Here is a 13,697-nt window from a genome sequence, read left to right as displayed (position 1 = left end):
TAGTTGCTGTGCTGTACGTGTGAAAGTTGCTGAGAGAGTGAACCTTAAAAACTCCCATCACAAGAAAAAGAATTTTGTAACTAAGTATGGACAGATGTTAACTAGACTTACTGGGCTGGCCCTTTCACATTGTACACATATATCAAATCATGTTGTACACCTGAAACTAGTACAGTGTTACATGTCTATTGCAGTTTAATTAAAAAGTCTTTTCTCTAAATGTTAGTGCATTAAAAATAAATATGTTTGTGAATATCCACAAGTATTTTGAGAGTATAATCCAAACAGATATGATTATTACAGGAATAGGCTGCTAGTCATTTCAAACTTAAATGCTGGGGTTGTCTTTACAAATTTACATTTATCCTGGTCTGTGTAATAAATGGCACATTTATAATCAAGCTCAACTAATTTAGCAAATCATATGAGCTTAACCACATCTGACATTGTATAAACAGCTGTGGCATGTTTCATCAAGTTTACATTGGAGTGAAGATGTTGCACAGTTTTTGAGCTCTGAGTTTTAAGTCTTACAAAGTACTAATACTAAATATTAAATTACAGCTTTGTTTTGTATTTTACATAACACGTTTAGATGTACTTGTTCCACTGGAGTATAAAAATGTTTCTTTCCTGGTGCATATCATATTTCCCAGAATGTGATTTAATCAACACACTTGTCTGTGTGGAAAACACAGGTATACTTCGCAGAGTACATGAGAGACTGAAAACCTGACTGTGTGAGGCAGACTGTCTTGATTTCGGTTTTAGAATGCTGTGTTCTGCTTTCTTTATAGCCTTCCATATAAAGAGTTTTTTGGTGGTGTCAGTGGACTGACCGTGGAACAATTTAGAAAGATCAATGGTTTTCCTAACGCCTTCTGGGGATGGGGAGGAGAAGACGATGACCTTTGGAATAGGTATGTTGAGGTACAAATCGCTGAAGAATAGAATTTCTATAAATTTATATTCGGTAAATTGAACTTTGTTATTCCAAGAATAGATTCTTTGGGGTGGAAAATTTTTGAGGTTCCTAAATCCTATTTTGTGTTTTCTTCTTTCTTCATTAAGAGTGCCTTCTGAAATTACAGTTAGCATATACATTAAAGCCTTCTTTTTTATTTTAAATTGAACTTATGTAATCAATTTTTATGCCAAATTTAATTTTTTTATATTTTTATTTCCATAAATACTGTATTTGTAGAGTTCACTATGCTGGATTTAATGTCACAAGACCAGAGGGAGACTTGGGAAAATATAAGTCTATTCCTCATCACCATCGAGGTGAAGTCCAGTTTTTAGGACGGTAAGTGTAATATTGTCTTCAGATATAACAAGGTTTCAAAATAATGGATGAAAGAGTTTTTAAAAAGCATTGCACCATTGCACCCCCCAAAAAAGTCTTCTGAAGGGAATTTTCTGTTGATAGCATTTTCCTTTATAGAAGTGAAACATTTTTGTGCTTTTTAAAAGAGATAATACATGTACATATGTATTTGTGTTACATTAAAGAGGCATTCTTTATATAAAAAGTGCTTCCTTAACATAAAAATATTACTTTATAAAACAATAACGTAAAACATTTTATTTCTTAAGGATGTTTAAGTTGTAAGCATGCCAAATAATTTTTTCAGCTGGCATTTTAAGAGTAGCAAACTTGCTATTTTAAAATAATGGTTTAGGAAATTTTTAAATTTTGCATGAAAAACAAAAATTGTAAAGAGCTTTAAATACCTTAATTATAAGAATAACCTTGAGCATATTCCTCATCAGGTCTTCTTTTTGAACATGATCCTGTTACTTTTCCTTTTTTACTCTAACACTACAGGTATAAATTACTAAGATATTCAAAAGAACGTCAGTACATCGATGGGTTAAACAATTTAATATATACGCCAAAAATACTCATTGATAGGTTGTATACAAATATATCTGTACACCTCATGCCAGAGTTAGCCCTGATTGAAGACTATTAAAAGAAGCTGCTCTCTCGGCCTACGGACCACAATGCCGGGTCACGGATGGGAGCGTATTCTCTGCGGAGGCAGGAAGGGGTGTGCCCGGTGCCCTGCTCTGGGCAAAGAGCCAGCAGCCCGCAGTGTTGCCCGTGGGATTGTGTCCAGCCAGCCCTTTCCCACCCATCACCCATCCTCTGCCCTGAGACACACCCCATGATGAGCACTGCAGAGACTAGAGGTCACCGCTGAAGTTGGGAAGTTAAGAGAGCTCCTTGCAAAGAGAAAATTTTTATACTAAAGTCTAATTTAATTCAAGAGAATGCTTTATTTCTGTTTAAACATTTTGTACATATGTGATGTAAATTAATGTGTTCACATTGTTGAAAAATAAGATGTGTTGCAGTTTTGCATGTGATTGGTTATGCCTTTATTGGACTTTCACAGACCATTTTTTACTTGCACGGAAAAAAAAAGCACTGTACATTAATGTCCCTGAACAAAGGTTGACCTCTATGTGAAATGAAGAGACTGTCAATGACAGCTCACCCAGGAAACCCTTGTGCTCGTCTGCAGCTTTAGACCTTCAGCCTTTTGTGTGGAAGAAGCCACAGTTTTCTTAGGGTTTTAAAGCATAAGAAGGAAGGGCTTAAACAGCTTTTCTTCCTTCCAGGATTACCTGATTTTTTCCTTGCTTGTGGCCTCATCACATTCGCTAAATCACAACCACATTATTTATGCATATTGCATGAGTATTACCAGGAAAATCTTTAAAGTTGTGATGTGACATGATATAAAGGACCTCTTTATGTTAAAAGTCTTCACGTACTGCTGGTGTTATCAGGGATTTTGTGCCTCAAAAATGTCCCTGAGGTAGTATGTGTTTGTACACTGTAGTTTTTTTTTTTAGTCATAGTGAACAGCACTTTTGTTATTTCTATTTCAGAAGAGCCAAAAAAAATTTCCCTTTAAAAAAATCAAAACAGTTTTTGTAAAAAAGAATAAACTATGGAAAACCCATAAGTACTTAAAATATACAAATGAATTATACTGTTAGATAAGAAATGTTCTATTTTTATGATGATAAATGCTTAGTAGATAAAAACAGATTTTAAGTTTAATTCTCAGACTCAGACTTTCAAGTTTCAAAGGGAACCTTGAATGTTAGCCAGTTTTATTTGAACTGTATGTAATTTTTTTGCTTTTAAGAAATTACATCTCTGGTATTTACTTGAAAATTTTCCTCCCTAAAAGCATAATTGAATAGAACTAAATACATAATCAGTTATTTAAATGCATTGATGTTGTAAAACACTTCTTGGAAACAGGTCTTACCTGGCATCTGGCATATTTACTGTACCTTAAATTTGGATGGGGTTTTCATAGCAAAACAAAAAATATCCTTACTTTAAAACTTATCAATTATAGTTAGCCAAAGATTCCTTAAAGTATCTTGATATTTTCACAAATTTATTACAGAAAGTTACATATTATAAAGTGAATCTTCAACAGTAATGAGCACTAGAACTCTGTAGATGAGAGATGTTTGTATAATATTTGCCTCATGGGTTCTTCACCTGCATCAGGAATGTGGTTACTGGCCTCAGGTTACAGTTATAATTTTGAAGTGTTGTTTCTATGGCGATATTGGTAACACGGATGACCACAGACAAAATCATAAAGTAATTGAAATTCTTATACTTTGAGAAAACCGATAGCTCTCTCTCTCTATGAATACCAAGAAATTTTTTTTCACATTTATTTCTTAGAAGTACTCCCAAAATATCTATCTTTCGTTTTTTTTGGTGATACTCAAAATTATGAAAACAATTTTCCAAAAAGTAAGAAATTTGTTCTTAATTTGTGTATCTGTTCATTTTCTAAGTAATGTAGTTTTTTAATTTGATGAAGTGACATAGTTGGGAGCACTGACATTTGTTGAACACCAATGAGGTAGTAGGGGTGCAGGAGCACAACTGACCCAATAATACTTAAATATTTTAGTTGTGAGAAAATTAGGGCTGTTTCTGAATCTTATTAGGAAAACATTTTTTTTCTTTTTAATGTGAAGCTGCCCACATTTTGGAATCTTTTCATTTTGATTTAAATCTTACAGTTTCAAGAGAATTTGTTTCTACTAGTATCTGTCTTATTTTCCTAGACTGCGTCTAAGAGTGATGGTCTTAGGAATGGGCCATGATTTAAGTTTGGCAGCTTTATTAGAGAACATGTACCTATGGCTCACTCTGTGTCATGTGCGATGCCAGGTAGATACATGTACTGAAAAGTATTTAATTTCTATACAAATCTGGCTGAGCCAGTGAAACCTTTCTGAAGGTATGAACACATCCTCTGATAATGACCTGTTGTATCTCTTAGTTTCAAAGTCATACACACGTGGACATCAAGTATCAGGGGGTGCGGCACCCCGGGGAGCTTACACAGTGCCTTTCAGCCAGAGAAGGAAGGAAGGATTAACTGGCCTGTTCACAGGAAAGGACCGGCAGTGTACACAGCTTTGCCGTGGCGGCATGTCGGATTCACAGTGGAGATGGTCATTTACGTCTTTGCCAAAACTAGGGCTTAATGAATATTTTTTTAAATCTAAATTTAATTTTCTATTTGTATTTTTGTGAAAAATGTGTTCAATAAGAAAACATTTACAATATTATTTAAATACAAAATTATGTATTAAAAACTAGCTTAGACTCTTCTCCCAGCCAACACATTGATAGCCATTTTAAAACAAAAAGGAAAAATATCCGATACAATCTTCTCCTCTTTGGGGTTCCCTACAAGTGAGAGCAGGTCTTGTGTCATTTTTTGTGACCTTTGTTTGCATCTGTTATATTTCTTTCTGTGCTTTTCAGCCAGATACTGGTACTCTAAGATATATGGCCTTGTGTGTGCAAGCGTGGCACTGACAGGACTAGAATGGCCCCCCAGTGACGTTTGTCAGAACGAGGAAGGGCACCTAATGTCACTGGACTCACTGAGACCGGAGAGGCTTCTACACAAATGCACTGAAAATAAATGCTAGTGATTTCTTGTATTCTCTCTCTCTCTCTCTTTTTTTTTTTTGCTTCTCATGGAAATGTTTGTACTTTTTTATCATTATCTTTTATGAAATATAATGTTCTGAAGATTTTGTGTGACAATGTAATTGTTTTCTCTCAGAACCTTTTTTGGGGTTATCTGGGTTTCTTGGGTGTGTGTGTGTGTGTGTGTGTGTGTGTGTGTGTGTGTGTGTGTGTGTGTTTTCCTCAATCTCGGGAATCGCTGATGAACGCCACTAGGCTCTCAGCACAGCCATAAGCTGATCGCGGCGCCTGCCTTTCAGATGGTTTCAGTTAAGTCCATGTCGCAATCCCCTCATAGGTTTTACGTGAGAAGAGATACGGGAATATTTACATTTTTTCATCAAGACAGTTAGTAATTTACTTTGCTGAGGTGAATATTTAAGAAACCACTTTCAGCATAATATATTCCTGCACAGCTTCAGTAAACCAAGCTGGCATGTTGTGGTCCAACAGCCTCCCCAGTCCTCAGGTATCAAGTACTACTGAAGATCTTTAAGGCAAACGGTCAAATCTCAAAAACATCTCGGGACTCAATTTCTATTTGGGACTAGATTGTGAGATCATGACTTTTATTAACTTAAATTATTTGTGTAATGAACTCAAGTATTAATTTTTATTCATAGTATAAGCCCCCAGGATATTGTCACAAGTAAAGGACACCTCACAAATAAAGCCAGTCATTAAATCATAATCACCTAGTCATTTAAGTTGCACACAGCCATCTAGCTGCACTGGCTGAGTCTGCTTCCAGTTCCTACCTATGACACAAGCCAGCTCAGTTTAAAGATCTTGTATAGGTTTTTTTTTGTCCTGCCTTTAACTACATGGGTTTAAGGGTGTCGAGACATTCTGGACCAAAATGGTTTTATTAAGAGAGGCTGTTCCTAAGGAGCATGCACTCTATCGTCCATGGTTTAACTGACTTCAGAAAAGATGATGCTTTATCACTCAAAAGTATTACTACAATTAAAAGGAAAATAGATGGGTTGAAAAATAAAACACACGTTTCTTAACACATTGCTATAACATGTTCTGGCAGACCTGAATGCCATTGCTAATTTAATCTCTCCAATCCCATCAGGTGAAGTCTGTGCTCTGGAGGATCTCTGAGAGGCATCAGACACTGCTTGCCCCCAAGGAGCTTATCGTCTTCTGCGTGTAGGACTGCCACAGGGGGAACGACCGAAAACCCTCATGCGGTCAATGAGGTGCTCAGTGTCTCCGCAGACACTGGGTTTGCATTTCACTAAAGCAATATGAGGAACAGTTTTTCTGCAGGCCTTGCTATAAACGCTACCACTTCAGAAAGGTAGCTGAGATCATTGTTTTTCCGAAAGACACCTTGAAGATTTGCAGCTAACTGTGTAGACTGTGGTGGTTATAGGCAAAGACTCTAAAATCAAGCTTATCAGTTTGAATTCAGAGACCCCATATTATTGGCTCTGAAATTTTAACAAAATTATAAACTTCTGTGGCCCTCAGTTTCCTGATGTCACAGTTGATAGGAATTAAGTGGAGGATCATTGCAGAGAATAAATCAGCTCATTCTAATAGGGCACTTAGCCCTGTGCCAGACACTGAGCAAAAGTTGGCTTATATGAAGTCAGTTGTCAGCTTTAGAGTAACAAGCTTTCCATGCAAGTCGTTTTGGGTCTCTTTTAAGAATGACAATACATTCTTAAATTCTGCTAGGAAATGAAGTCAGTGATTACCTAGACATGTTAAATAGTAAAAATTAGTAAAACTGTTAAAGTGAATAATTAAAATTTGGCAGAAATGGGCATGAGAAGGAATGGAGCCAGTGGGAATCAGGCCCCTTTTCCTCAGGGTTGTGTGGTTTAGATGACATGGAAAGCACCTCTTACATATTTACTTCCCAGAAGGCCTCTCAGCATCATAGCAGAGGGAGTCAGCCTCGGCCCTGGGGCCTGCTTCTCTGCCTGTCCTCTCAGTCTCCCTGGCAGACTTGCTTCCTCTGCCTTCCGTTCTGCCTGCCTTCTCTGATCAAGGACTCAGTTCCTCGGACCACTTCCTAGCACTCCTGTGGAATGTTCCCTGATGGTGAAATGTTCTGGCTGCTGCCAGGTATGGGGCTCAACACCCACAAGTGGCTGGTAAACACCTGAAATGGGACCAGTGTGACTAAGGAGCTGGAGTTTTAATTTCATTGAATTTTAAATAACATATTTAGGCACATACAGCAGGTGATCTCTCGCTCCTGCAAAGCTCAACTGCACGTTCTCCTGCGTAGATGCAGCAGACTCCCAAGCCATATCTCTAGCTCCGAATTCTTAGATTCTGACCCACATAATCAGCTTACTAGTTATTTCCACATGCTTGTTCACAGAGACTTAAAACTCAGCATGTCTGAAGCTGAATATCTCGTATCCCCCTTCAGAACCTAGTCCTCCTCCGATATTACCACCCACTTAGTAACTCAGGGACCAGTCTGTGAGTCGCCTTCCCTTTCTCCTCTGTGTGGTCAGCATTAACTGCCTCTTAGTCTCTCTCCAGTCCATATGGTCTTTTGTTTCCACAACTGCCCGATCCTCCCCAGTCTTGTCTTACTGTGAAGGTTTGTCATCTTTGAATCCATCTTTCATATTGCCACAGAAATTGTATCTTTTGTAAACTATCTTGCTTAAAATCTTTCAGTGGCTCCCTGTTGGCTATGGGATAAGGTCCGCGTGTTCTGCTTCTCGCTCCAACTCCGTGATGATTGGACTTATTGCTTCTCCAGGACCAGAACTTCACTGCTTGTCCCTACTGGGCCCTTTCATTCCAGCTGCCTGTGACCTGCTCCCAGGGGCTTCCATCATGCCCCTTTGCCCCTGCAAACCATCTTTCTTACCCTCATCCACTGAGGACCTGCTGTTTATCTCCTAGGACTCCAGAAGCTTTGCTGAAGCCCTCGGGCCAACCCGAGTGAAATTGGCCACTCCCTCCCCTGCACTCCTGCCCTGCAGTCCACAGTTTAGAGCATGCCTTACACTATTACATTTGCTTGTTTGCATATTTTCTTTTTCTCTCAGAGACTATTGGTTCTTGAAGAGCAGTGGTCTGTACTCCCGGCATCTAGCACGGAGTTCAGTGAGTGGATGGTTCTGTCATGGGAACAGTATTTGCTGCCTAACAGGGCAGAGCACTCTAAGTTACTGTCCCATTAATGCACATGTCATATCCACTTACTGAACTGCGTCAAGTAAGACCAGTGCCTTAATTATGACTCTAATGGGCCATCATAAGCATTTGACCTGCTTACAAATACATCTGAATAGAGTCAGGCTTGTCTTTTTACTCAACGTATTTTTAAAATTTACTGAGCTTTAAAATTTTAATATAGATGTGTCTGTAAAAGAAAACCAGAAGTATTCACCATTGAGAAAATTTGTGTTAAAAAAGAAATCAAACATGGCAAGTGAAAGTCATCCTAAATGGCACAAGATGTGCTTAGCGTCTAAGAGGCCGTGCCTGTCGGACGCCTGTTTACTGACCAAAGCGAAGATGTTCCTTTTCCTCTAGAATAGTTTCCATCTGAGGTAGTTAAAAAACACATTCAGTTCATTTCCAAGGCTTCTGACTTTCTTTTGTGCACCTCCCTCCCCTTCCTCCCTCCCAACCCCCTCTTTTCCTTCTCTGTTCTTCGCTTCCACCACCGCTGTTAGACTCAGGAAAAATCATGTGGCTTTACTTTTCCTGGCATCTTTATGAAATCCTGTGAGAGTGATTGTTCAGGCAAAACAGGGTTGCTATGGCAATCAGGCTTGGCCTTCATTATCCTTTTGTCCCTTGGCCTTGCATAAATGTCACTTAGTATTGGGTAATGATACAGGCTTTTAACTTTTCCAGCACCTTCTGGCAGCCTTGTTGCTAGTCTCTCCTGCTTGGGTATCTTGGGCTTTTCTTAAGCACCTGCTGTGTCCCAGGCCCTGTGCTGCTCAAGGGTGCTGAGCATGAGTAAGGTGCAGTTCCTTCCCCAGGTGAGCTACACCCTGGTGAGGGCGATGCTCGCCAAGGGCTTCCCAGGGGCCAGACCCCTTTTCCTGCAAATCCGGAGCCCACTTGGAAACCCAAGAAGAAGCTGGGTGAGTCTCAGGCCGCCTGGAAGGGGGGGCAGCCCCCCAGGCTCTGGGGACAGCGGGCCTTCACTTCACCTCTTGGATCTTGGTCGGGTGTGTTCATGGCTGTGGTCTGGCGGTCCATGAGGGAACAGGCCAGAAAGCGTGTATCCCATATTGTCCAACTCTCAGAAAAAGAAAGGGAATGTTCTGTCTGTTGACTGACTGATGTCAGTATAGCGGCCGTGACATTGCCTCTGACTTCAGCATGGGGACGAGGACCGGGTGCACGGGGCACAGGGCTCTCTTTGTGTCACAGCTGCACACGAGTCTACAATTTCCTCAAAATAAAAAACTTTATTAGAAAAGAGGTCCTATCTGGAAGATGATCAACTCCACTCACAAAAAGAGAGAAGCAAATTAAAAGAATATTGAAACACCAATTCTGACCTATCAGATTGGCAGAAATCCCAGTGTTTCGCCAACACTATTAATGAGACTGTGGGAGCCAGGTGCACTCATACAGAGGGCAGCAAAATGTCACCACCCCTAGGAGGGGAATTTAGCAATGGCCAACAGACTCATTAAGGCTTTCACCCTTTGTCTCAGAATTCTTTTCTGTAGGCATCTACCCTTAAGACACATGTCTACAGAGGCTAAACAACATGCTCCTAAATAATCAACAGATCAATGAACAAAATAAAACAAATCAAGCAATACATGGAGACAAATTAAAATGAAAATTCAACCATTCAAAATATGTGGCATGCCACAAAAGCGGTTCTAAGAGGGAAGTACATAGCAAGACAGGCCTGCCTCAAGAAACAAGAACCATCCCAAATAAAGTCTAATCTCACAATTAAAGAAACCAGAAAAAGAGCAAATGAAGCCCAACGGTAGAAGGAGGGACATAATAAAGATCAGAGCAGAAATAAGTAAAATAGAGAAGAATAAAACAATAGAAATAATCAGCAAAACCAAGAGCTGGTGCTTTGAGAAAATAAGTGAAATAGATAACCCCCTAGCCAGACTTACCAAGAAAAAGAGAGAAAAAAAGACACATTTCTACAGTTATAAAACAACATAGTACAAGTTTTTTTGCAGAGGTGGTATTCAGGGTAGGAAAAGACAAAGCACATGGATGTCTATGCAGAGGCAGCTGGTTAAACAGGCTCTGGCGCCCCCCTCTGCACCCCTGACCCGATGGAGCACTTTGCAGCCATGTAAAAGAGGGGCATGTACTCATATGCACTGGTGTCCAGGCTAATAATGCCCTGTGGGGAAAATAAGGTCAATACACTATATAAAATGCTGCCTTTTGTGAATGAAAGAGAGGGAATAAAACTATGTGTGTATTTGGTTATTTTTTTTACAAAAAAGTGGCTGGCAGTGAAAAAATTTTCAGAGCAAACTCTAAAATTGAAACATTTAAAAAAGTTTGTAAACAAAGAATGAGAGTTGTTTAGGAGTTTGTTCTTTCATTAACTAATGATGGACCTTAGCAAGTGTAGGGTAGATGATTCCTGTTCAGTCCTGGTGATGCCGGGATTCTTGTTCACGAAGCCGAAGAATGAACTTCACAAACAGTCAAGGTAGGAGAGCAAGGTACAGTCTTTTATTTAGAGATAAGGTGAAAAGAAAGAGCTCCTGGCTCATGCCAGGAGGGGACAAGAGAGTCCGTGGTGGTGCGTTGCCTAGGGGGTTTTATAGGCAGTTAAGGATATTTGGGAACGTGAAAAAGTATTTAGGGGTGTGGACTTGTTAAGTGGTCTCTGAATATTAAAAATTAACATAAGGAATTTCCTGCCTTGATTTCTCTCTGGGACACCTGTTCCTTGGTCCGGAATCACATCAAAAGGCTGCCTGCCCAGCCCCTAAGGTGGGCTGAGGTATTGTCTACTTGCTAAAGAATCTTCCCTCTTGAACTTCCTGGGTGTTAAAATGCAATCTTCTACAAAGCCATAGTAATCAAGACAATTTGGTACTGGCACAAGAACAGAGCCACAGACCAGTGGAACAGAATAGACTCCAGACATTAACCCAAACATATATGGTCAATTAATATACGATAAAGGAGCCATGGACATACAATGGGGAAATGACAGTCTCTTCAACAGATGGTGCTGGCAAAACTGGACAGCTACATGTAAGAGAATGAAACTGGATCACTGTCTAACCCCATACACAAAAGTAAATTCGAAATGGATCAAAGACCTGAATGTAAGTCATGAAACCATGAAACTCTTAGAAAAAAATATAGGCAAAAATCTCTTGGACATAAACATGAGTGACTTCTTCATGAACGTATCTCCTTGAGCAAGGAAAACAAAAGCAAAAGTGAACAAGTAGGACTACATCAAGCTAAAAAGCTTCTGTACAGCAAAGGACACCATCAATAGAACAAAAAGGTACCCTACAGTATGGGAGAATATATTCATAAATGACAGATCTGATAAAGGCTTGACATCCAAAATATATAAAGAGCTCACACACCTCAACAAACCAAAAGCAAATAATCCGATTAAAAAATGGGCAGAGATGCTGAACAGACACTTCTCCAAAGAAGAAATTCAGATGGCCAACAGACACATGAAAAGATGCTCCACATCACTAGTTATCAGAGAAATTCAAATTAAAACCACAATGAGATATCACCTCACTCCAGTAAGGATGGCTACCATTCAAAAGTCAAACAACAACAAATGTTGGCAAGGTTGTGGAGAAAGGGGAACCCTCCTACACTGCTGGTGGGAATGTAAATTAGTTCAACCATTGTGGAAAGCAGTATGGAGGTTCCTTGAAATGCTCAAACTAGAAATACCATTTGACCCAGCAGTTCCATTCATAGGAATTTACCCTAACAATGTAGCAGCCAGTTTTAAAAAGACATACGCACCCTTATGTTTTTCGCAGCACTATTTACAATAACCAAGAAATGGAAGCAACCTAAGTGTCCAAAAGTAGATGAATGGTTAAAGAAAATGTGGTACATATACACAATGGAATATTATTCAGCCATAAGAAGAAAACAAATCCTACCATTTGCACAACATGGATGGAGCTAGAGGGTATTATGCTAAGTGAAATAAGCCAGGTGGAGAAAGACAAGTACCAAATGATTTCACTCATCTGTGGAGTATAAGAACAAAAACTGAAGGAACAAAACAGCAGCAGAATCACAGAACCCACCAATGGACTAACAGTTACCAAATGGAATGGGACTGGGGATGATGGGAGGGAAGGGAGGGATATGGGTGGGGAAGAAGGAAGGGGTATTACGATCAGCATGTATAATGTGGTGGTGGTGGGGAATGGGGAGGGCTGTGCAACACAGAGAAGACAAGTCGTGATTCTATAACATCTTACTAGGCTGATGGACAGTGACTGTAATGGGGTATATAGGGGGGGACTTGGTGAAGGGGGAACCCTAGTAAATATAATGTTCTTCATGTAATTGTAGATTAATGATAACAAAATTTAAAAAATGCAATCTTATGTTTCAGATGGAATTCTTCCTGCCTTTTACCATGCCGTCTACAGCTGGGTCTGCATGCTAAGTTAGTTGCTCAGTTTGCAAAATCACCTTGTCATATCTGAAGGAGGAAAGACAGCACATAGGCCTGGGCATTTTAGCATGCTAAAGTGAATCTTACACATGGTTACAAATGATTAGCATAATAAAATATGTGCTACTCTTCTTTATCTGGAGAACATTAACTGATCTCACTGAAGAATGATTCTAGAGCTCAATGTTTAACATAGAGTTTTAGTAGGGGGGTTTCCTTGCATGTAGTTACATTGCTCTGACTGCAGATATCCCGCCCTGCCCCTTCCAGAGGCCCTCACCCTACTCTGACTACATCCACGGTCCCTGTCTCACTGGCTCCTCCTGCTCTACATGAACATCCCTAATACTGTGTTTGCATGTTTTACATGGTCTTCTTTCCTTCCTGCTTTTACTGTGCATTTTATTTTTGCACACAGTTAACTTTGTATGATCCACATACCAAAGGAAATAACTACCCTTTTGTGGCCATTTCTGTAGGCTTGGCCGCCCTTCCCATGGGCATTGCCCAGAGAACCTGCCGTAACCCCCTCCTCAGAGGAGGGGGCCTGGACACCCTGTGCCTTTCCCAGCTGCAGCCCGCTGTGCCAGGGCTGGAGGCTGGCCCAGAGAGAGCGCTAGGTCAGCAAGGCCAACCAGAGTCTCAGGCATTTGCAGGTGCACAGGGACCCAGGTAGTTTATTTGCAGGTGGGGTGGGGTTGAGCCCAAACATCTTTCCATGTGGCTAAGTGAGCAGAGAAGCTGGTCTGCAGAGAGAATGAAGACCCTCTTGGGAATCATGCAGGCCAGACACAAGAGGAGGGGGTGGTGACTCCCGTTCCTGATGGCTTTCTGGACCCGGGCACTGGGAGGCCCGTTCCGTCCCACTAGTGTTTGATGAAGGGTCTGTGAATCCCAAATAAATCCCTTGCCATTCAAGTCAGCTGGTGCTCCTAGTTCAGTAAGTACTTGACAAATGAAACTTTCAGCTGTATCCTTTTGAGTTTTTAAACTTTCTCTAAAACAACCAAATGTAGACTGGGGTGGGGTGGGCACAGC

General features: G+C 40.2%; 1 protein-coding gene across 3 annotated transcripts in view; it reads left to right on the top strand.

Moving 5' to 3' along the window:
• The window catches only part of B4GALT6 (beta-1,4-galactosyltransferase 6), a 54,065-nt gene extending 48,965 nt beyond the window's left edge, over positions 1-5,100 (top strand). The window contains exons 7-9 of one of the 3 annotated variants that reach the window (XM_073212720.1): positions 798-920; positions 1,205-1,306; positions 4,826-5,100. In XM_073212720.1, coding sequence (XP_073068821.1) covers positions 798-920; positions 1,205-1,306; positions 4,826-4,844 — 244 coding nt within the window. In that variant the 3' untranslated portion in view covers positions 4,845-5,100. Of the gene's footprint in view, positions 1-797; positions 921-1,204; positions 1,307-1,828 lie in introns of all 3 variants that reach the window. The other 2 variants (XM_073212719.1, XM_037004744.2) reach the window with 2 other exon arrangements.
• Positions 5,101-13,697: the final 8,597 nt, after the last annotated feature.

The sequence above is a fragment of the Manis javanica genome, chromosome 9, assembly GCF_040802235.1.
Source record: "Manis javanica isolate MJ-LG chromosome 9, MJ_LKY, whole genome shotgun sequence".
In the NCBI taxonomy this organism is placed as follows: Eukaryota; Metazoa; Chordata; class Mammalia; order Pholidota; family Manidae; genus Manis; species Manis javanica.
This window is presented reverse-complemented; position numbering and strand designations above follow the sequence as displayed.